The sequence below is a fragment of the Balaenoptera physalus genome (genome assembly GCF_965194825.1).
Source record: "Balaenoptera physalus genome assembly, chromosome: 11".
Taxonomy (NCBI): Eukaryota; Metazoa; Chordata; class Mammalia; order Artiodactyla; family Balaenopteridae; genus Balaenoptera; species Balaenoptera physalus.
In genome coordinates this window covers 68,561,415-68,586,766 of record NC_138896.1, presented here as the reverse complement: position 1 = coordinate 68,586,766, position 25,352 = coordinate 68,561,415, and the positions used below count along the sequence as shown (strand labels likewise).

The 25,352-nt window shown below is 45.4% G+C and overlaps 2 protein-coding genes across 2 annotated transcripts in view; both read left to right on the top strand.

Annotated features, from left to right (window-relative positions):
• Positions 1-25,352, top strand: part of LOC309638721 (uncharacterized protein) — a gene marked incomplete at its 5' end in the record, with an annotated part of 364,111 nt that overhangs the window by 295,273 nt on the left and 43,486 nt on the right. The gene's annotated exons all lie outside the window — the stretch shown is intronic.
• On the top strand, positions 312-2,181 carry TMEM158 (transmembrane protein 158). Its single transcript, XM_082413909.1, has one exon. The coding sequence runs from the start codon at positions 657-659 to the stop codon at positions 1,539-1,541; it is 885 nt and encodes a 294-aa protein (XP_082270035.1). The 5' UTR covers positions 312-656; the 3' UTR covers positions 1,542-2,181.

The window sequence follows — 25,352 nt, the reverse complement described above, 5'->3', positions numbered from 1 at the left end:
CCCGCCTCAGGCGTGACAAAAGCCTCCCTCCGGGGACGCAATTCCCTCAAAGCGCCTTCGCCGCTTGGAGTTGGACTCCGGCGGTGTGGCGGGGCCGCCAGGGCGCGTCCGCAGGCTTCGCGAGCCGGGCCAACCCACCCCGCCCCAAACTATCGGACAACAGCCACAGAAGCGACCGTCCGGGCCCACGCGCAGGCCTCGGAGTCCCACCCCCGCACGCTGCCTACACCCCTCCGGGCCCGCCCGACCACGCCCTCGCTCCCGCCGCGGCGCGTGCAACCCCGCCCTCCCCGGAGTCTCCGAGCCTCGCGGGCGGAGGGCGGGGCGGGATGGGGCGAGGCGCGCGGGAGGCGGAGCCGAGTCGGGGAATCCTGCTCCCGGCGCGCGCAGGGCCAAGCAGAGCCGCCCGGCCGTCCGAGGGCCCTTGCGTCGGGGGCGGCGGGAAACCCCAGACACCGCCGGGCTGGGAGGGAGCTCCGCGCCAAGCGAGCCGCCGCCACCGCCTCCGCGCCGCCCCCGCGGGCTGAGGGGGGCCCGACGCGTCTTCACTCCGCCCGCCGCCAGTCCCCGCGGTCCAGCCGTCAGCTCGCCGGCTCGTGTCCCGCGCGCCATGCAGCCACCGCCTGCCCTGCGCGCGTAGGCGCCCGCCACAGGCCATGCTGCCCCTGCTCGCCGCGCTGCTGGCCGCCGCCTGCCCGCTGCCGCCCGCCCGCGGCGGGGCCGCGGACACGCCGGGCCTCCTCGGGGCGCCCCTCAACGCCTCGGTCAACGCGTCGTCTGCGGACGAGCCTGCCGCCCCGCGGCTGCTGGCCTCGGCGGCGCCCGGGGCCCCCGAGCGCCCCGGCCCGGAGGAGGAGGCGGCGGCGCCGTGCAACATCAGCGTGCAGCGACAGATGCTGAGCTCGCTGCTCGTGCGCTGGGGCCGCCCGCGGGGCTTCCAGTGCGACCTGCTCCTCTTCTCCACCAACGCGCACGGCCGCGCCTTCTTCGCCGCCGCCTTCCACCGAGTCGGGCCGCCGCTACTTATCGAGCACCTAGGGCTGGCGGCGGGCGGCGCGCAGCAGGACCTGCGCCTCTGCGTGGGCTGCGGCTGGGTGCGCGGCCGCCGCCCCGGCCGCCTCCGGCCCGCCGGCGCCACCGCCGGGGCGCCCACCGCGCTGCCCGCCTACCCCGCAGCCGAGTCCCCCGGGCCGCTGTGGCTGCAGGGAGAGCCGCTGCATTTCTGCTGCCTGGACTTCAGCCTGGAGGAGCTGCAGGGCGAGCCGGGCTGGCGGCTGAACCGCAAGCCCATCGAGTCCACGCTGGTGGCCTGCTTCATGACCCTGGTCATCGTCGTGTGGAGCGTGGCCGCCCTCATCTGGCCGGTGCCCATCATCGCCGGCTTCCTGCCCAACGGCATGGAGCAGCGCCGGACCACCGCCAGCGCCGCCGCCGCCGCCGCCCCCGCCGCTGTACCCGCTGGGACCACCGCCGCCGCAGCCGCAGCCGCAGCCGCTGCCGCCGCAGCCGCGGCCGTCACCTCGGGGGCGGCGACCAAGTGACCCGCCCCACTCCTCCCCTTGTCCGCCCTATGTCCGCGCTCTCGGTGCCTTTCCCGCCGGGAGACTCGGCCGGTGTGCTTCGTGCAGTAGTGACCGTTAGTTCTTCCCGAGAGGGGTCCGCGGAAGAGGCCCCAGCGTGTGGGAAAAGCCAGGTTTGTGCCGCGCTTCTGGCTCCGAAAAGCAGATGCAAGCCCTTGCCCTGCAGGGTGAGATCCGCAGCTTGGAAGACGGAGAGGAGGGAAATGGGGCCCTTTCCCCTCTTTGCGTCCCCCTGCCCTCCTTCCTTCCCGCACCCACGTGCCCTATATTCATGGCAGAAAATGACCAAATCCTGTGTATTTGTTTTATATATTTAATAACCGTTTTAAATGAAAATTTTAGTAAAAAAAAAATCAAATTGCTATTGCTGTAGTAAGGGAAGCTCTTTGTATCTGAACACAGTATTTGAAGTTTGTTGTTTTTTAATTTATTTAAAAGGGGGAGGAGGCATGGGAATGATTTAACACTGATATATTGTTACCGCTGAAAATGAACTTTATTAACCTTTTTCCAAGTCGATCTATCCAGTGACGTGGCCAGATGGGCGTTTCTTCTTGTACTTCTGTGTTTTTTTGGCTTTTAATACAGACATTTTCCTCCAGAGATGCGTATGTGTCTTTATTTGATTCGGAAAAGGAATCCAAGAATTGCAAGATGATCCCCTGAAACGTGAGGAAGGGAATCTTCAGAAAGTGAGAGAAGGGCTAACTCTGTCTCCCTTGCCTGTCTGGGAGAGGCAGAAGATGGAAACCATACTACTGGCCCTAATGGCAGTGCTTTTGCCTCTCACCACGCGGCCACCCCCACCCCTCAGCCTCACTGACACCCGTCACGGCGGCATACAGGGTTTTATGTGATTTATCTTTTTACGCATTTCCCTCAGGCCCTGTAAAACACCCAGTTAAGTGCCAAAATGGTGAAATCGGTAGTTCCTCTGAGCCAGGTGTCTTTCATGAAAATGACTCATTTTAAAAGGCATGTAAATATCCTTTTCATAGGTGTAACCTTTAGTATATGAACACATTTCAAAAGCTGGTTTTAAAGCCTGAGCTATTTCGGCATTAAGATTTTTTTCAAGGTGAACTCTTACAGACTAATTAACACCTTAAAAAAAATTTTAAGCTACTTTCTCTTGCTCCATCTCCTCCCCACTTTTGAGTGAATACTTGATAACTGTTCTAGAGCATACTGTTCTAGTGAATACTAGGTACCGTTCTTGATAGTTCTCAAAGTGGTGTCCCTGGAACAGCAACATCAGTAACACCTGGGAACTTGTTAGAGATGCAGAACTGGGGCCCTGCCCAGGACCTACAGATGCAGAAACTCTGGGGTGGGGCACAGCAATCTGCTTTAACAAGCCCTGTGACAAATTCTGATGTGTTTCAAATTTGAGAACTGCTGTGTACTAGTGGAAGAGAACCTTCAAAGTATGTAGCCTCCTTTTATCTCAAGATGTCTCTATTATATCAAAGAAATGGGACCCTTTTTTCACAGGAATGTCTGGAGGAGAGTCTGGGTCATTGCCCTGTAGCTTCAATTGTTCCTCTGTCTCTTAGGGGTCCAGGATATCTCTAGCAGAAGCTAGCCTCTTAGAGAGGAAAGCGTGAGGGTGGCAGTCTTCCTCTATCTCCTGATCCAGACACTGGCGAAGTTCAGTGTAATGCAAATCCGCTAGCCTCATGCGTCACTGTAAACCTTCTTATACCCCAAAGCAAGGTGAGTTGTGAACTGCTCTCTTCTCCAACCCTGTGGTAACTAGCAGGAGAAAATAACTTTCCTAACCTTGGTCAATTTTAATATAGTCATAGCATTTGTAATGCTGGAAGGCATATTAAGAATTCCTAGGACAATACACACACACACACACACACACACACACAAACACACACACACAGAGTCACCCTCCCTGATTTTTCCAAGATGAAAATTGAGGCTCAGGTTCAGCATTTTGCCTACAATCACATAGCTACACAAAAAAGCAGAGCTGAAACCAAACCTGGGTCTTCTGCCTCCCTGACTCTTATTTTTTTATCACCAGAAACTTCCCTTCCTAGGTGAATTAGGAGCTAGCCCCTCAGAGTCTGATCCTCTGTTGACCCACCCCTGTCACTGTCAGATTCTGTGTAGTCACAAATGCAAAGGAGCCGGAGAGCATCAATTTTTTAAATGAGACACTCAGGCACTTGATAAAACTTTCTATCTATGTATTTTTACACACACACACACCTAAAACGTATTTAGATCTATTGATCGATTGTTCTACACACACGCACGCAAACACACACACACATACACACACATTGGATGACCGGTTAGTTCACTATGCTGACTTGGCTGCTTTCTAAGAGCCAGAGCTCTAAGCAGGAGACTACAAAGTGAGGATGGAGCCTGTGTCCTTTTGGTCTCTTTAAGTTGGGACCATCCACTGGGTAAAGGAAGTAAGACACTGGCAGGCTCAGCTCCAGGGTCTGTGCTCCTAGTCAGTTTGATTTGCATCATCTCAGTAGTGAAACACTTCCAAAAATGCAGTTTACTAAAGTACTAAATCAGTACTTCTTTGACGGGACAGGAAGTGTGCCACGGTAGCCTGTGTGCACCTACGTGTGCAATTCCCAGATTACAGTTCATTCTTTAAGTCTCCTGAGTGATGGAGGTCATCAGCCTGGTGGCCATTCCAATGTTTTGGGTAGAGTGCGTCCCAAAAGAACTCAACTGGGGAGATTTAGACAAAAATACACTCTGGATCTCCATGACCTAGGAGTCATCAAGGGAGAAGGATGGAAGGAGTTAAAATGGAAAGAAAGGAATGGAGAGAAGGTCAGAGCAGGTGTCCCCTCTCACCTGGCCTAGCCCCTCCCCCACTGCACAGAAATGACTCGTTCATTGACAACAGGGGCAAGAAGAGGGCTGGTCTTCACTGTTCCAATTCTCTCCTTTCACTGGGGAAGAATCATCCATTTCTCAGCTAGGTTAAAAGGTTTAAAGCTACAAGGACTGGGAGAGTTAAGCTGCCTTCTCTCCCTCCTCACCTCCAGCTACCAGAATCGCACAGTCTGCAGCCCAGCTTTGGCATCCCCCACACAAGTGCTGATGCGTGGTAATTTCTGCCATGCCCTGGGACGGGCCAGGGTCCAAGCATATTTTGAGGATGATGGAGATTTACTGGGGTTCTCTGAGGGCTGGTAGCATGGCTGCTGCTCACCCAGGACAATTAAAGGCCTCTCTCCTCCCCTCACCCTGAGCATTTTCCTGGTGTTCTTACTGCCTGAGTATTCCCAGAACTGTCTCCTTAAAGTACTGGGGTGAGCTAGTGTGCCTCTGAGGGCCTGTTATTTTTTGTGCTTTCACAGAGGCACTGATGAAAGTCAAAATAATTGGCATCTTGATAACATCCTAAGGCCTCATTTTGACTCTTCGTACAAACTGTCTCCCAGAAAGCTTTTTTGGCACTTGAGAAAATAACTTACCTTGGGGGTACCCAGCAGGCCCCACTTTACTCTGTGACCAGAGTCCTTCCTGGGCTCCTGGGAAGTTCTATGAGACTTCCTGAGGGTCAGCAGGCAGGGAGGGGGGTGGGGAAAGATTGCTGACCCCATAGCTCTCTATCCCACCCCGGTCGGACCCTGGACTGCAGGTGTGAACCTTGTTCAGAACCTAGAAGAGCTCCCCACCCCCTCCCAGTGGCTGTGCTACAGTGTCTCTGAGTCCCTGCTGTTTTCCCAGCAGTCCAAAGCTCCATGTTGTTCTATCCCAGAGGATATACTTGTGAATTGCAGCCTAGCTCTTGGCCTTCCTTGTACACTTAGCCACTCTGGACTTAAATCATGATTCACACTGTGTAATGATCTAGAATTGTGATTTCTGTCATTGTAATAATTTGGAATCTTATTTTAGAATATTTTATGATCATAGGTGTACCCTGTCTTGAGTTAAATGCCATATTCTTTGGTTCACCTAGTAAGACAGATGTTGAGTTTCTTACTATAAGCTTTAACATTATACCCTACCTCACCTCCTGTGTTCCTAGATATTCTGCAACCTCTAGAGGAGGACTGCACTGGCAATAATAATAATAATAATAATAATAATAATAATTATTATTATTATTATTATCTGGGACTTCCCTGGTGGCACAGTGGTTAAGAATCCACCTGCCAATGCAGGGGACACGGGTTCGATCCCTGGTCCAGGAAGATCCCACATGCCGTGGAGCAACTAAGCCCGTGCGCCACAACTACTGATCCTGCGATCTAGAGCCCGCGAGCCACAGCTACTGAGCCCATGTGCCACAACTATTGAAGCCCGCGCACCTAGAGCCCGTGCTCTGCAACAAGAGAAGCCACCACAGTAGAAGCCCGCGCATCAAAAAGAAGAGTAACTCCCACTCTCTGCAACTAGAGAAAGCCACATGCAGCAACAAAGACCCAACACAACCAAGAAATAAATCAATAAATTTATTTAAAAGAAATAATAATAATAATTATCATCATCATAAATAATATTGTTATTAATTGTTATTCTGAATTGGAGAGGGAGAAGTAGAAGGGAAAACAATAACTAACAGGAGAGAAGAAGCGAATTTAAAACACCAGCTTTAATTGTGCACAGCAAAGGAAACCATAAACAAAATGAAAAGACAACCTACAGAATGGGACAAAATATTTGCAAACGATGTGACCGACAGGGTTTAATTTCCAAAATATGCAAACAACTCATACAACTCAACAAAAAAACCCCACAAATAACCCAATTGAAAAATGGGTAGAATATCTAAATAGAAATTTCTCCAAAGAAGACATACAAATGGCCAACAGGCACATGAAAAGATGCTCAACATGGCTAATTATTAGAGAAGTGCAAATCAAAACTACAGTGAGGTACCACCTCACACTGGTCAGAATGGCCATCATTAAAAAGTCTACAAATAACAAATGCTGGAGAGGGGATGGAGAAGAGGGAACCCTCTTACACTGTTGGTGGGAATGTAAGTTGGTACAGCCACTATGGAAAACGGTATGGAGGTGCCTCAAAAAACTAAAAATAGAGTTGCCATATGATCCAGCAATCCCATTCCTGGGCATATATCCAGAGAAAATTCTAATTCAAAAAGATACATGCACCCCAATGTTCATAGCAGCACTATTCACACTAGCCAAGACACAGAAACAACCAAAATGTCCATCAACAGATGAATGGATAAAGAAGATGTGGTACATTTACACAATGGAATACTACTCAGTCATAAAAAAGAATGAAATAATGCCATCTGCATGGACCTAGAGATTATCATACTAAGTGAAATAAGTCAGGAGATAGCCTAACCCACCAGAGGGCAGACAGCAGAAGCAAGAAGAACTACAATCCTGCAGCCTTTGCAACAAAAACCACATTCACAGAAAGATAGACAAGATGAAAAGGCAGAGGGCTATGTACCAGATGAGTGAACAAGATAAAACCCCAGAAAAACAACTAAATGAACTGGAGATAGGCAACCTTCCAGAAAAAGAATTCAGAATAATGATAGTGAAGATGATCCAGGACCTCAGAAAAAGAATGGAGGCAAAGATTGAGAAGATTCATTTCTTGAATGAACAAAGACCTAAAAGATTTAAAGAACAAACAAACAGAGATGAACAATACAATAACTGAAATGAAAACTACACTAGAAGGAATCAATAGCAGAATAACTGAGGCAGAAGAACGGATAAATGACCTGGAAGACAGAATGGTGGAATTCACTCCTGCGGAACAGAGTAAAGAAAAAAGAATCAAAAGAAATGAAGACAGCCTAAGAGACCTCTGGGACAACACTAAACGCAACAACATTCACATTATAGGGTCCCAAAAGGAGAATAGAGAGAGAAAGGACCCGAGAAAATATTGAAGAGATTATAGTCGAAAACTTCCCTAACATGGGAAAGGAAATAGCCACCCAAGTCCAGGAAGCGCAGAGTCCCATACAGGATAAACTCAAGGAGAAACATGCCAAGACACATAGTAATCAAACTGGCAAAAATCAAAGACAAAGAAAAATTATTGAAAGCAGCAAGGGAGAAATGACAAATAACACACAAGGGAACTCCCATAAGGTTAACAGCTGATTTCTCAGCAGAAACTCTACAAGCCAGAAGAGAGTGGCATGACATATTTAAAGTGATGAAAGGGAAGAACCTATAGCCAAGATTACTCTACCTGGCAAGGATCTCATTCAGATTCGATGGAGAAATCAAAAGCTTTACAGACAAGTAAAAGCTAAGAGAATTCAGCACCACCAAACCAGCTCTACAACAAATGCTAAAGGAACTTCTCTAAGTGGGAAACACAAGAGGAGAAAAGGACCTACAAAAACAAACCCAAAACAATTAAGAAAACATACATATCGATAATTACCTTAAACGTGAATGGATTAAACACTCCAACCAAAAGACACAGGCTCGCTGAATGGATACAAAAACAAGACCCATATATATGCTGTCTACAAGAGACCCACTTCAGACCTAGGGACACATACAGACTGAAAGTGAGGGGATGGAAAAAGATATTCCATGCAAATGGAAATAAAAATAATGCTGGAGTAGCTATACTCATATCAGATAAAATAGACTTTCAAATAAAGAATGTTACAAGAGACAAGGAAGGACACTACATAATGATCAAGGGATCAATCCAAGAAGAAGATATAACAATTATAAATATATATGCACCCAACGTAGGAGCACCTCAATACATAAGGCAACTGCTAACAGCTATAAAAGAGGAAATCGACAGTAACACAATAATAGTGGGGAACTTTAACACCTCACACCAATGGACAGATCATCCAAACAGAAAATTAATAAGGAAACACAAGCTTTAAATGACACAATAGACCAGAGAGATTTAATTGATATTTATAGGACATTCCATCCAAAAACAGCAGATTACACCTTCTTCTCAAGTGCACACGGTACATTCTCCAGGATAGATCACATCTTGGGTCACAAATCAAGCCTCAGTAAATTTAAGAAAATTGAAATCATATCAAGCATCTTTTCTGACCACAACACTATGAGATTAGAAATCAGTTACAGGGAAAAAAACGTAAAAAACACAAACACATGGAGGCTAAACAATACGTTACTAAATAACCAAGAGATCACTGAAGAAATCAAAGAGGAAATCAAAAAATACCTAGAGACAGATGATAATGAAAACACGATGATCCAAAACCTATGGGATGCAGCAAAAGCAGTTCTAAGAGGGAAGTTTACAGCAATACAATCCTACCTCAAGAAACAAGAAAAATCTCAAATAAACAATCTAACCTTACACCTAAAGGAGCTAGAGAAAGAAGAACAAACAAAACCCAAAGTTAGCAGAAGGAAAGAAATCATAAAGATCAGAGCAGAAATAAATGAAATAGAAACAAAGAAAACAATAGCAAAGCTCAATAAAACTAAAAGCTGGTTCTTTGAGAAGATAAACAAAATTGATAAAACTTTAGCCAGACTCATCAAGAAAAATAGGGAGAGGACTCCTATCAAAAAAATTAGAAATGAAAAAGAAGTTACAACAGACACCGCAGAAATACAAAGCATCCTAAGAGACTACTACAAGCAACTCTATGCCAATAAAATGGACAACCTGGAAGAAATGGACAAATTCTTAGAAAGGTATAAGCTTCCAAGACTGAACCAGGAAGAAACAGAAAATATGAACAGACCAATCACAAGGAATGAAATTGAAACTGTGATGAAAAATCTTCCAACAAACAAAAGTCCAGGACCAGAGGGCTTCACAGGTGAATTCTATCAAAGATTTAGAGAACAGCTAACACCCATCCTTCTCAAACTCTTCCAAAAAATTGCAGAGGAAGGTACACTCCCAAACTCATTCTATGAGGCCACCATCACCCTGATACCAAAACCAGACAAAGATACTACAAAAAAAGAAAATTACACAACAATATCACTGATGAATATAGATGCAAAAATCCTCAACAAAATACTAGCAAACAGAATCCAACAACACATTAAAAGGATCACACATCATGATCAAGTGGGATTTATCCCAGGGATGCAAGGATTCTTCAATACATGCAAATCAATCAATGTGATACACCATATTAACAAATTGAAGAATAAAAACCATATGATCATCTCAATAGATGCAGAAAAAGCTTTTGACAAAATTCAACATCCATTTATGATAAAAACTCTCCAGAAAATGGGCATAGAGGGAACCTACCTCAACATAATAAAGGCCATATACGACAAACCCACAGCACACATCATTCTCAATGGTGAAAAACTGAAAGCATTTCCTCTAAGATCAGGAACAAGACAAGGATGTCCACTCTCACCACTATTATTCAACAGAGTTTTGGAAGGCCTAGCCACGGCAATCAGAGAAGAAAAAGAAATAAAATGAATACAAATTGGAAAAGAAGAAGTAAAACTGTCACTGTTGGCAGATGACATGATACTATACATAGAGAATCCTAAAGATGCCACCAGAAAACTACTAGAGCTAATCAATGAATTTGGTAAAGTTGCAGGATACAATATTAATGCACAGAAATCTCTTGCATTCCTATACACTAATGATGAAAAATGTGAAAGAGAAATTAAGGAAACACTCCCATTTACCGTTGCAACAAAAAGAATAAAATACCTAGGAATAAACCTAGCTGGGGAGACAAAAGACCTGTATGCAGAAAACTATAAGACACTGATGAAAGAAATTAAAGATGATACCAACAGATGGAGAGATATACCATGTTCTTGGATTGGAAGAATCAATATTGTGAAAATGACTATACTACCCAAAGCAATCTACAGATTCAATGCAATCCTTATCAAATTACCAATGGCATTTTTTACAGAACTAGAACAAAAAATCTTAAAATTTGTATGGAGGCACAAAAGACCCCGAATAGCCAAAGCAGTCTTGAGGGAAAAAAACACAGCTGGAGGAATCAGGCTCCCAGACTTCAGACTATACTACAAAGCTACAGTAATCAAGACAATATGGTACTGGCACAAAAACAGAAATATACATCAATGGAACAGGATAGAAAGCCCAGAGGTAAACCCACACAACTATGGTCAACTAATCTATGACAAAGGAGGCAAGGATATACAATGGAGAAAAGACAGTCTCTTCAATAAGTGGTGCTGGGAAAACTGGACATCTAAATGTAAAAGAATGAAATTAGAACACTCCCTAACACCATACACAGAAATAAACTATAAATTGATTACACACCTAAATGTAAGACCAGACACTATGAAACTCTTAGAGGAAAACACAGGAAGAACACTCTTTGACATAAATCACAGTAAGATCTTTTTTGATCCACCTCCTAGATTAATGGAAATAAAAACAAAAATAAATAAATGGGACCAAATGAAACTTAAAAGTTTTTGCAGAGCAAAGGAAACTACAAACAAGACGAAAAGACAACCCTCAGAATGGGAGAAAATATTTGCAAACAAATCAACGGACAAAGGATTAACCTCAAAAATATATAAACAGCTCACGCAGCTCAATATTAAAAAAACAAACAACCCAATCCAAAAATGGGTAGAAGACCTAAATAGACATTTCTCCAAAGAAGACATACAGATGGCCAGGAAGCACATGAAAAGCTGCTCAACATCACTAATTATTAGGGAAATGCAAGTCAAAACTACAATGAAGTATCACCTCACACCAGTTAGAATGGGCATCATCAGAAAATCTACAAACAACAAATGCTGGTGAGGGTGTGGAGAAAAGGGAACCCTGTTGCGCTGTTGGTGGGAATGTAAATTGATACAGCCACTATGGACAACAGTATGGAGGTTCCTTAAAAAGCCAAAAATAGAATTACCATATGACCCCGCAATCCCAGAGAAAACCGTAATTCAAAAAGACACATGCACCCCAACGTTCATTGTGGCACTATTTACAATAACCAGGACATGGAAGCAACCTAAATGCCCATTGAGAGATGAATGGATAAAGAAGATGTGGTACATATATACAATGGAATATCACTCAGCCGCAAAAAGGAATGAAATTGGGTCATTTGTAGAGACGTGGATGAATCTAGAGACTGTCATACAGAGTGAAGTAAGTCAGAAAGAGAAAAACAAATATCGTATATTAACGCACATATGTGGAACCTAGAAAAATGGTACAGATGAACCGGTTTGCAGGGCAGAAATTGAGACACAGGTGCAGAGAACAATCGTATGGACACCAAGGGGGAAGTGGTGGTGGGGGGTGGTGGTGAGATGAATTGGGAGATTGGGATTGACATATATACTCTAATATGTATAAAATGGATAACTAATAAGAACCTGCTGTATAAAAAAATAAACAAAATTAAACTTTAAAAAAATCATCAAAAACATGTCAGAAAGAGAGAAATACCATATGATATCACTTATATGTAGAATCTAAAATATGACACAAGTGAACTTATCTATGAAGGAGAAACAGACTCACAGACGTAGAGAACAGACTTTTGGTTGCCAAGGGGGAAGAGGGGTGGGGGAGGGATGGAGTGGGAGTTTGGAGTTAGCAGATGCAAATTAGTATATATAGAATGGATAAACAACAAGGTCCTCCTGTATAGCACGGGAAACTATATTCAGTATCCTGTGACAAACCATAATGGAAAAGAATATAAAAAAGGATGTAGATATATGTACAACTGAATCACTGCTGTACAGCAGAAATTAACACAACCTTGTAAATCAACTATACTTTAATAAAAGATTAAAAAAATAAAACAGATTTAAGAACATAAAGATTATTCCCCACCTCATCCTGCCCTCCCCTTTCCCTCACACACAATAAAAGACCCCACATAAAGGCACAAAGGACATTAAAATGGAGTGGTTGACCTGGAGCCATAGCCTGAAGCAGGTGAAGAATGGGCCATAGGAAGGCCATCTGGGGGACCTACAACGGGATGGGCATTGGCAGGAGCACATGGGGACAACAGTTGGGAACAGATTCTGCTGGCCTCCCTCTTGTAAGAGCTACCCCTGGGGGACTTCCCTGGCGAATCAGTGGTTAGGAGTCTGCGCTTTCACTGCCAAGGATGCAGGTTCAATCCCTGGTCAGGGAACTAAGATCCCACGAGCTGTGTGGCGCAGCCAAAAAAAATCAAAAAATAAAGAGCTGCCCCTGAGTGGACAGCCCCATCAACTCTCTCCTCTGCCCTGAAACAGTCTTCTCTTTTGGCCCTGGAAGGCTTGAATCACTGAGTTCCAAATTGCGTCTCACCCAGCCTGAGAGGCACATCCCACAGTGCCAGCTCCAGGTTGTCACCATGTCCCCGTGGTGGTTAACGCTGCTCAGAAAGGACAATCTGCTGCAGAGCATCATCCTTATGCTCTTGTTGAACACGGATACTATCTATCCATTGTAGAAGTATTAGAAATGAGGACACATAAAAAAGAAGGAAAAGAGAACTCATCTTCCTACTACCCAAAAATAAGCCCTGCCAGCATTTTGGTGAATATACTTCCAGTCTATTCTTACACATGTATACGTGTCTGTGAGTAGTTATTTATATTAAAAATGGAATTGTTCTGTACCTGTTTTGAAAACTTTTCTTTATTATACAAGTGCTACACCATAGAAAACTGAGAAAACACCCTCCATAAGATAAAGGAATCAATGGGGGCAACAACCCCAGCACCCCCAGTGACCGTGGCTAATATTTATCGACAAATGTTCATGCATATATTCTACATATTTTAACCCCAGCAGGCACCTGCTTCTCAGAGGCCACTCTGCTGTCTCAACTCAGGGGCTCTTTGGGGGTCCCTCCCTCTGCAGAAGGTGATAGAGGGCTTCTCTGGGCAGCGGGTATATAAAGGCTGTATTCCTGATGTGGGTCAGAGGTCAGCTGCACAGGATATTGAAACCTATCTGAGGGCCAAAGGCTTGATGGAGATTGTTGGCAGCGAGTGGGCTGGGGAGGTCTTCTATCTTTCCCATCCCAAGTCTATCATCTCCGACACATATCAAAGCAGACCAAACTTTCCACTCCGCCTGGAGAAACATCTTTACTCTCGAGTCTGAGGTTTCAGACGAGGCTGATAAGGAACAGAACACAACTTTAGAGGATGAACAATGCAATTCATCTCCTCCAGTCATAACCATGGAGCTGCCTTGTATTGTCTGGGTTTGTTTGATGTCTTTGGTGTGAAATGAATTCTGAGATTCAATAAGCAAGAAGGATATTGCTCCTGTATAATGCTGCCCCCAAAGCTGACTCCATCTGGAGTCACCACTCCACATGGCCAAGTAACAGCTGCACTCAGATGCCTCTGCTGTCGGGGGCAGGGACTGAAGACAGAACCTACCCAGAGAAAGGAGAGAGCTGGGGCCAGAGGTGGGGGAATCAGCCAAGGACAAGAACCATTACTGGGTCAAAATGTATTCAGCACCACTCACAATAAATGGACCATATTAAGGCTTTGTAGGAGGGATCTTTTCTAGGACTGGGGTTCCTGGAAGCGGAGCTTGAGATGTAAAGATTCATACAAGGGATTGATTGAAGGGTGCTCTCAGGAGGAAGGGAGTGGAGGAATCAGGATGGGGCAGGGAAGGAGCAAAGCAAGGATGTGGTCTCAGCTGGAGTCAGCTTCAGCCTGATCCCACGGGGGCTCTCGAGCAGGAATTGCACCACAGAGTTGTACCCTCTCTCCACTTGATGCAAAGGGCTGGTCCTTTGTCCTCCCATTTGTCGTTGGCCAAAGTCTGGGGGTACGGGCTGCAACACCTCCCTGGCAGCTCCCATTTAGCTTGGCCCACTTCTCCATAGAAAGAGGCAACTGGGAGATATTAGCAACCACACCCCCAGCAGCTGGGGGATGGGTGTGCAGGCCTGAAAAGGCGGTCTGGGGTGGGACACCCACAGGATTCACTGCAGACCTCACCTTGCTCTTGAGTCTTGTTCCCAGTAGTGGCGAGTGGGTAGTGAAGCTGAAAGGCACCAGGTGAACTTTAAACTCCCCGTCCCACTCGCCAGCTGACCTCCAGGCCTTTGGCCTGTCTCAGGTGATGTCTGGCTAGCTGGCCTTGCCTCTGGGTGTCCTGCACTTGTGCCAACTGTGGTGCAGCCAGCTCTAGCGTGCTGGCCCTTCCTGATGAAGTCTGAAGTCCCTGCCATTCGCCTCTGTGTTCAAAGCCCTGGCTCCCAGATACCTGCATTATAAGGGAGGTCCCACAGTATTAGCATCAGCATTAGACACAGTATTAGCATCCCCAAGTCTGCCAGCAGACTGGTAGTAATGCGACAGGGCACTGGGCCACCTGCTTAGGGTTCTGGCCTTGCCATTAATGAGCTGTTTGGTCTCGGTTTCCTCACCTACAGAACAAGGTTGTTGGACAAGACGAGGCCTTGGTCCTTCCAGGCCTGCAGTTTCGTGTTCTGGCTTCCCCTCCCCATCTTCCAGGCTAGTCAGACCACACCAGCTACAAAGACACACCCCTCAAGCATTTCTTCATTGTACCATTGTACCATTGTGCCCACTCATTTTTCTGGGTGACTTGCAGGGGAAAAGCATAGTACAAATTAGAGAAGAGGGGTTTTAAGATATCAGAGTGGTTTTTACCACTGGACTGTCTACACTGGCTGCTTGTGTGGGTCTAATAATCTATAAAATTATGATTTTTACTTTTCCTGTATTCAAATGGCCAGAGCCATGGAATAAAGGTTTTTCAAGCCAATGAAGCAAACAAAAAATGAGAAATTTTTCACATTAAAAAAAATGACTTCTTTGACTTTGTGAGTTAACACTCGGTATCATACTCTAAGGCGGCTGCACAAGGCAAGGAACAGGAGAAATTAACATGGGTTGTGCACCTACTACATGCCAGGAACTTGACCTTCCAAATCCTCACAGCAGTCTTACGAGGGAGGCTATGTTTTCACTATTTTAAATATTTATGGACAGACTCAGGCTCTGGGAGGCTGAATAACTTTCACGGCTCAGACACAGGAAAATGTCACAAAGCCCACACCCCTCCTTTGAATCCACACCCCCTTCGCTAAGGTTTACTCGGTTCAGTAACTCTCTGCTGGAAGTTATTTTAAAACAAACAAACAAACAAATGTGAATTCATTCAACACCTGCATCCTTTTTTTCTTTCTTTTCTTTTTTTTCCCCCATGTAGACCATATTTAGAAGATTTAGATCTAAGCAGGCTTATTTTCACTTAGGATAACCAGAAGTATATTTTTAGCATGTTTTTCCAAATTAAAAATTAAGTGGTCAGTTAGGGAAATTGTCTTATTTTTTAAAATCAGAATCTTTGGTGCCAGACTAAAAAATATGTGTCTCATGGGGAACAAGGCCATTCTTCCATGCACCATATAAGACTCTGAGTTTGGGTGCAAGATATCCAGGAGAGTCCCGGGAGAGCTGGCTACCTAGAACCTGTAGACTTGGGAATGGTGAGGTCATGTCCTGGGGAAGAAGCCACCAACGTCATGGGAAGCTGAATTTGGGAGCAGCACACACACTCTGCTGAGGGAGGAGAGACAGCTTGCCCTAGACATTGCTCCTGGGTCATCGTGACTATCCCCCTACAGGATCCCTGTGGGCGGCTCTGAGCAAAACACCCAGAAGGGAACTTCCCTGGCGGCACTGTGGTTAAGAATCTGCCTGCCAATGCAGGGGAGGGTTCGATCCCTGGTCCGGGAAGATCCCACATGCTGCGGAGCAACTAAGCCCATGAATCACAACTACTGAAGCCCGTGCTCCACAACAAGAGAAGCCACTGCAATGAGAAGCCCGTGCACCGCAATGAAGAGCAGCCCCCCCACCCCCCGTGCACAGCAGTGAAGACCCAATGCAGCCAAAAAAAAAAAAAAAAAAAAAAAGACACCTGGAAGTTGGCAAAGCTTTTCTGTAAAGGGCCAAGTAGTAACTATTTTCAGCTTTGTGGGCCATGCAGTTCTGCTGCTGTAGCTCAAAGACAGCCATAAGAAATATGTAAATGAATAGGTGTGGCTATTTATGTATTTATTTATTTATTTTACAGTTATATATGTTATATAAAGTTATGTATTTATAACTTTATTTATGGACACAGAAATTTGAATTTTGTATACATTTATACAAAATTTGAATTTTGCTTAAATTCCATACATCATGAATTATTCTTTTGATTTTTTTCAAGCACTAAAAATGTAAAAACTATTCTTAGCTCACAGGTCATACAAAAACAGGCCCACGGTCCTTTGCCATAGTTTGCAGATGCCTGCTCTGTACCATCCATCTCCAGGTTCAGATGACTGAGGAGTCCCATCATCAGGCAGAGAGATGGAAGGAGTGTGGAAAGGAGCGTTTGCACACAGCATTTGACGAGCAATAAAGGCCATGGGGAAACTCTTTCTGATCCTTCCCTGAGATGTTCATCTCATGGACATGGAAAGAATCAGAGCTCTGATTCTCTGAGTTGATAGACCCTTCAACATAAAGTGTGATGGTGCCTTACGCACCACGTTTAGAAGTTCCATGTCCTTTTCTGTCTACCTGGTAGATTACAACAGGGAACACAGCAGACTGAACCACACACCCCACCTCTACGCCAAGGGCAGGTACCAGGCGTGCCTGACCCTGAGCATCAGACTAGAGCCTGCTTGCTCAGTGAGCAGAGCAGGCCAACAGAGGAGAGGCAGGAGCTGGCGGCCAGACGCACTGGCATGGTGGTATAATGATGCAGCGAATTAATTCTCAAACCCTTCTGCAAAAGTCTCCTGGCCACAGAACGCCCCTCCACCTTGGGGATGCTGAGGTTGTTACCTAATGCTGCCTCTTGCAAGGGGCAATTTTTAAAAATATTACGCTTTATTTTTAAAATTCATGCAAAATTTATCTCGTACACAATGGTTTGTTTGTTATTATAAAATTTATTTATTTAAACTGATCGGCAAATTGTTCCCTTCTGGTTGATAAGTGCTTGTCCTACGAGGAAGGCAGCAAAAAACAGACATGGGGTCCTCCAGGAATGCCCCAGCCCCAACTCATGCAGCTCCCAAATCCCTTCTAAACATAGATGCATGACTAGTGGGGTTATTAAGTTTGAATGAGCCCGTGTTTATTATGATTCACATCCACATCATTCAGGAGCCCCCAAATCACACTTAATTAGCCAGATGAGATGGCAAAATTCCCACAGACTCACTTCAGCCTACCAGTTGCATTCAGAGGGAAGCCGAAGCCCCAGCAATACTTGACATTTCAGCTCGTTGAGTGACTCCAGCAGAACGGAGTGAGAAACAGGGCCAGTCCAGTGGGGCAGAGGCAGTGGGCAGTGAGGCCAGACTGGTCAGGTTCTAATATTGGCCCTGGCACTTGCTAGCTGCTTTTAAGGCCTCAGTTTTCTTGTCTGTAAAATGGCAATAGTATCAGTACCTCTCCATAGGTATTGTTGTAAAGATTTTAAAAGATAACCCAGTGAAGTGTTTACTTCCTCTTCACACCCTTCCAGGAACACAGATTCCAACTGGGACCTGGCTCTGCCCTGTACTCCCTTGGGTTAAATACTTAACCTCAACTTCCTTGTCTGTAAAATGGGCATGATGATGCTTACATTTGCAGGGCTGTTGGAAGAGTGAGCGTTAAGCACCAGGTACATGTCGGTGCTCAACAAACAGTACTAGCAGTATTATTACTCCAGGGCAGCAACCCACTCCAGCCCTGTGGACCAGGTGTCTCATTCCATATTCAGAAAATACTCATTAGTACTACTGTACTACATGCTAGGTAGGTCAGAGTGAGCCCTGGGTACAGAGTGGGGATCAAATGATCCTGGACCTTGCCCTCATGGAACACACAGCCCAGTTTGATCACTTCCAAGGACCAAAATATTAAATCCATGCTTATGTGTAATTGACTGAAACGTGTATGTTATTCTTACAACAGTTAGTTGCTGTTCTCAGAAGTGTTAACGAAGAGTGTCGGTGACCACTGGTGTCTTTGGTTGCCAGGCAAGCCAGGCCAGTGCTGTGAGAGGATCGTATGGGCTGGGTGCCCTCTTTGTTTCTTTCAAAAGTGTTCTTTTTTTTTTTTTTTTTTTAAAGTGCACAGTGGATAGAAATGTAAGGGAAAGACTTGCCTCCGTCAACAGATGATGGGATAATCTCACTTAAAAAGGAGGGAAATTCTGGCACATGCCACAACATGAATGAAACTTGAAAACATTATGCCGAGTGAAATAAGCTAGTCAAGAAACTACAAATACTGGGACTTCCCTGGTGGCGCAGTGGTTAAGAATCCGCCGGCCAATGCAGGGGACACGGGTTCAATCCCTGGTCCAGGAGGATCCCACGTGCCGCGGAGTAACTAAGCCACAACTGTGCCACAACTACTGAGCCCGCGTACCTAGAGCCCGTGCTCTGCAACAAGAGAAGCCTGCGCACCACAACGAAGAGTAGCCCCCGCTTGCCGCAACTAGAGAAAGCCCGCGTGCAGCAACGAAGACCCAACGCAGCCAAAAATAAATAAATTAAAAAAAAAAAAAGAGGACAAATACCCACTAGTATTATGAGGTACTTACAGTAGTCAAAATCATAGAGACAGAAAGTAGAATTGTGGTTGCAGGACTGGGAGGAGGAGAGAATGGTGAGTTGTTGCTTAATGGGGACAGGGCTTCTGTTTGGGGTGATAAAAAAGTTTTGGAAACAGCATGAGGATAGTTTCAAAACACTGTGAATGTAATTAATGTCACTGAATTATACATTTCAAAATAGTTAAAATGGAAAGTTTTATATTACATATTTTACCACAATAAAAAAAATTTTAAATAATCATAATAGAAAAAAGGCTTACCTGGCTCCAACCAAGAACTGACCATTAAAGATGGGTTTTGTCCTCTGCCCAGTGGAGTCACCTGGAAACAGCTCCTTGCCCCCACACCATGATGCTCTCCATGGCAGCCCTGCCCAGCCCACTCCCAGGCTGCTCTCCTGCTAGTACCACATGAACCTTGTCACCAGCACTGACAGATGTGGCCGCAGCACTTAGGAAGGAGAGCTGAGCAGGCCCTCTATTCCAGGCTATGATGCTGGCAATGAGACCCTGGGTCTCTGGCTCCCGGTGGACAGGAAGCAGGCCCCATGGGCAGGCAGGCTCCAATATTCCACGTGGTCACAACTGGAAATGAGGGAGAGAGCAGGCCCCCAGCCTTTTCCTCTTTCCACCAATTCCCTCTTCTTCTCTCTCAGGCCTAAGTGGTGCAGGAAAAGAATGATAAGGCCATTCCCTCACTCTCTCCAACCACTGAGAATTAGTCCTTTTGTTAGTATTCCAAGGCTCCCAGTGAGTCTCAGGGGCTGGAGGCAGCCATGGGGCTTGGATGGAGTTCATTCCTGGGCGCAGACCCAGGGCAGAACATAAAGGATTCAGCCTTGACATTTTACAGAAGGAAACACATTTCTGCACAGTCATGGCTGGGCTCAGAGAGAGAGAGCATTTTTATTCAGGCACAGAATGAACTCTTTACAATCCTGGCACTGGTGGGAGCAGCGGTACCTGCCCACGGGAGACCAGCACTGACGTCATCTGACCCAGGACCAGGGCGAGGCTCTCACACTCTGTGAGCCCCAGCTTCCTCATCTACAAAATGGGGAACATCAAACCCCGGCTGGTAGGGCTGTTGGCACCTGTGCTCCCCATGGCACAGTCTATCTGTCCCCCTTCTAGTTTGTCAGCCATATCTCACTTTGGTGGAGAAGGGGTGGGCTACATTGGGTCACTGATGTGTACTATTATTGAGAGCTATTGTTTATTGAGATGTTACTAGTATCCCAGTCTGTTCTGAGAACTTTTAAATATGCATATAGAAGATTTTGCGATTCACCCCTCACACACACACTGAACATTTCCATACATATTGGCCCAACTTCCAAATATCATCATTTCTGACTCTTAGGACACTGGCTGCTGGAGCCTGCTATGTGCATGCACTGACTAGGCCAGAAGTGCTAGGGAATTAAAGCACCCCAGCAGGACCTCCCCCATAGTCAGAGACTGATGGGAATCAGTGGAAATACCCCAGCTCTATGCCCCTCAGGCCAGGTAATGCTGAGAGGGACTAAGCACCCGGTGCCCCAGTGGCAGAACGCCTGCTGGATAAATCACTCTTGCTGTTTTCTTCCCCTCACCTGTCTCATATCCTCCCCAAGTAGTATTTCCTGAGATCACCTCCAAAATAAACTACTTACATCTGAATCTCAGGATCTGCTTTTGGGGAACCCAGACTCAGATAATGCCTAATCTCTCATTCTTTACAAAGAATCAAGGGAGGCAGGTCCTTTGATCTCCCTTTTACAGATAAGAAACTGAGGCTTGGAGAGTCTAGTAGCTTGTCTAAGTTCCCACAGCGGTGAAGATGTGGCTTGAATTCCAGCATCTGGCTCCACTGCCCCAGGAAGCCCTCAATCACAGCTAGTCAGCAAATGTGCCCCAGGCAGTGACTTGCCAGGGAAGTCTGAGGCTGCAGGAGGCAAATCTCCACCCCTCCACCTCCGTTTAGTCCCCATCTCCAAGTGCCCCAGATGAGCAAGAGAGAGAATGCACTCCCATCCCTAGAGTGCCCACCACCAGGTGGCGCCCTTTCCAGGAAGCCTAGGCTGGCTCTGCAGAGACTCTAGACGCTATGAGCAAGTGGTCATTAGTTGTGACCCAGCTAGTTCGAAGAACCAAGGTGTCCACCTTCTGCCTTTCCACAAAAGGCAGAACCTGAATTAGGAGGCTTCTCAGAACTCCCAGGACCTCTGAGCTGTGTAGAATAACCCACAGTCATACTTCCCCAGCTGTTAGCAGTGGGAGGACAGAGCGCTCCTCTCTCCAAAGCTGCCAGGAGGGTGGAGAGATCTAGAAACCCTCTCTGTGGTCACTCAGGGTGGCAAATCAAACTCCATCTCCACTCAGCCCTCTTTACTCTGCCTCTTCCTTCCCTGTGGCCTCTGGGTGGACCTGGGGTGTGGGGCCCACGAGTCAGGTGCAGCAGGACAGTTATTTTGGTTGAACTGCCCCTGTTCTGGCCTCTGGACTCACCTATGCACTTGGGAGGGCAGCACGGAGGGAAGCCTGCTCCCCATTCTCTGAGGTGATTCCAGCCCCCATAGAAGTTCCTTAGGATCTGGCATCAGTGTCCAGAGGACACAAAATGAGCACCCATGATGCACAGGGATCCCCCTCCTATTTCCCTGCTGCTACAGTTGTGACTCCAGACTGATATGTCAAGGGAAGTGAGTCTGGCTTCATTTTTTACTTAATAAGCTGTACAGACTAACTCAAATTTCTGAGTATACCTATAGAAACTGCTCTTTTTTTTCAACTTTATTTTACTTTAAAAATGTATCACTGCACAAACAGATGGAGAGATATACCATGTTCTTGGATTGGAAGAATCAATATTGTGAAAATGACTATACTACCCAAAGCAATTTACAGATTCAATGCAATCCCTATCAAATTACCAGTGGCATTTCTTACAGTACTAGAACAAAAAATCTTAAAATTTGTATGGAGACACAAAAGACCCCAAATAGCCAAAGCAGTCTTGAGGGAAAAAAACGGAGCTGGAGGAATCAGACTCCCTGACTTCAGACTATACTACAAAGCTACAGTAATCAAGACAATATGGTACTGGCACAAAAACAGAAATATACATCAATGGAACAGGATAGAAAGCCCAGAGATAACCCACGCACCTATGATCAACTAATCTATGACAAAGGAGGCAAGGATATACAATGGAGAAAAGACAGTCTCTTCAATAAGTGGTGCTGGGAAAACTGGACAGCTACATGTAAAAGAATGAAATTAGAACACTCCCGAACACCATACACAAAAATAAACTCAAAATGGATTAGAGACCTAAATGTAAGACCGGACACTATAAAACTCTTAGAGGAAAACATAGGAAGAAAACTCTTTGACATAAGTCACAGCAAGATCTTTTTTGATCCACCTCCTAGAGTAATGGAAATAAAAACAAAAATAAACAAATGGAACCTAATGAAACTTAAAATATTTTGCAAAGCAAAGGAAACTACAAACAAGACGAAAAGACAACCCTCAGAATGGGAGAAAATATTTGCAAACGAATCAACAGACAGAGGATTAATCTCCAAAATATTCAACAACTCATGCAGCTCAATATTAAAAAAAACAGGGGCTTCCCTGGTGGCACAGTGGTTACGAATCTGCCTGCCAATGCAGGGGACACGGGTTTGAGCCCTGGTCCAGGAAGATCCCACATGCTGAGGAGCAACTAAGCCCATGAGCCACAACTACTGAGCCTGTGCTCTAGAGCACACGAGCCACAACTACTGAAGCCCATGTGCCACAACTACTGAAGCCCGCATGCCTAGAGCCTGTGCTCTGCAACAAGAGAAGCCACCACAATGAGAAGCCTGCACCCCGCAACAAAGAGTAGCCCCCGCTCACTGCAACTAGAGAAAGCCCGCGTGCAGCAGCGAAGACCCAATGCAGCCAAAAATTAAATAAATGAATAAATAAATAAATTAAAACAAACAAACAAACAAACAACCCAATCCAAAAATGGGCAGAAGACCTAAATAGACATTTCTCCAAAGAAGACATACAGATGGCCAGGAAGCACATGAAAAGCTGCTCAACATCACTAATTATTAGAGAAATGCAAATCAAAACTATGAGGTATCACCTCACACTGGTTAGAATGGGCATCATCAGAAAATCTACAAACAACAAATGCTGGTGAGGGTGTGGAGAAAAGGGAACCCTCTTGCACTGTTGGTGGGAATGTAAATTGATACAGCCACTATGGAGAACAGTATGCAGGTTCCTTAAAAAACTAAAAATAGAATTACCATATGACCCAGCAATCCCACTACTGGGCATATACCCAGAGAAAACCATAATTCAAAAAGACACATGCACCCCAATGTCCACTGCGGCACTATTTACAATAGCCAGGTCATGGAAGCAACCTAAATGCCCGTCGACAGACAAATGGATAAAGAATATGTGATACATATATACAATGGAATATTACTCAGCCATAAAAAGGAACAAAATTGAGTCATTTGTAGAGACGTGGATGGATCTAGAGACTGTCATACAGAGTGAAGTAAGTCAGAAAGAGAAAAACAAATATCATATATTAACGCATATATATGGAACCTAGAAAAACGGTACAGATGAACTGGTTTGCAGGGCAGAAATAGAAACACAGATGTAGAGAACAAAAGAATGGACACCAAGGGGGGAAAGTGGCGGGAGTGGTGGTGGTGGTGGGATGAATTGGGAGATTGGGATTGACATATATACACTAATATGTGTAAAATAGATAACTAATAAGAACCTGCTGTATAAAAAAATAAAGAAAATAAAATTCAAAAATTCCAAAAAGAAAAAGTATCACTGGCTGTCTTAGGTCAGGTTCCCCAAGCAGACACTGAGACCAGCTTCGTATGCAAGTGACTTATGAAGGATGACATCTCAGGGAAGCCACGCTAAGGTGCCATCTCAGGCAAAGTCCCATGGAGGGTGGCTGTAGCCTGATTCCATAGAGGGGTCTGCAGTGTAAGCGGCACCTCAGAATCCCCCCGCTTCCCGCCCTCAGGGCACCTAAACAAAGCTTCCACTTCTTACACCCCACCAGTCAATGGTTAAGGGCTGCCCCAGAGGGATGTAAATTCTCAGGCAATGCCTCCCCAAATAGCCTAAGACTAGACGTCCAGAGACTAGACAGGGGCCAGCTATTGGAAGTGTGGCAGCGGGGACACACACATACACACACACACAAAAAAACAGTAAAAGGGATCTGAGGGATCTGGGCAGAGCATCAACATTGTCCTATAAACATGCCTTATTCCACAGAGGATTCAGGATGGCTTAACAAAATTAGGTACAATACAAAAAAAAAAAATTAAATGATTAATTGTTGGAGTTGAGGCCATGGGGAAACAGAGATAAAAAGGAAATATATCTAGAAGGAAACTTAGTATGCTAGGATATTTCTAGACAAGGATCACAATAACAGCACTGAGTTTCCCAGGAGCCAAAGCAAAGAGGAGAAATTAACTGAATGCAAGATTTAGATTCCCACACAGTTTAGACACTCTTGCTGGTCCCAAGGTTAAGAATTTTCTAAGTACATAGTGCCTGCATACAAGACAGTCTAGATCAGAGCTGTCCAACAGAAATACAATGCATGCATAAATGTGATTTTTAAATGTTCTAGTAGCTACATTAAAAAAAAGAAGCCCACTCAAAAAACCTCACAACAATGGGGTATGTCAAAGGGACATAGGACAAACTGAGAGAGCTCCCAATCAATGGCCAAAGCTATAGAACAATTAGAGTAAGAATGTAAATATAAAGTTGTGTTGGATTATAACCCAAAGAATAAAAATAAATATCCATGAGTCCATACTGACATAAATAAATGATTGAATAAATAAATATATGAGGAAAAGAGACAACTCTCCCTTCCAGAAGCATTCCAAATAATCTATGCAGATCTCCACTCCCAAGAGGGTGAAGCACAGCACCTCACTTATAAGTGTGGGCAGAGAAAGAGTCACTTTACAGTGGAGAACCTGACAGAGGCCACCTTGGCCAGGTGACCAAGGTTTGCATTGACAATGATGGCCATGTTCACAGTATATACCCTTGATATGATATGATGAGATGGACATCTTACCTTTATGGTCTTTCTCCTCAAAACCCATAACCCCAGTCTAACCATGAGAAAATATCAGACAAATTCCAATTGAGGGTC

What these genes read in the sequence shown, in the direction of transcription:
- TMEM158 (XM_082413909.1), top strand. Translation starts at nt 657, where the DNA reads ATGCTGCCCCTGCTCGCCGCGCTGCTGGCCGCCGCCTGCCCGCTGCCG.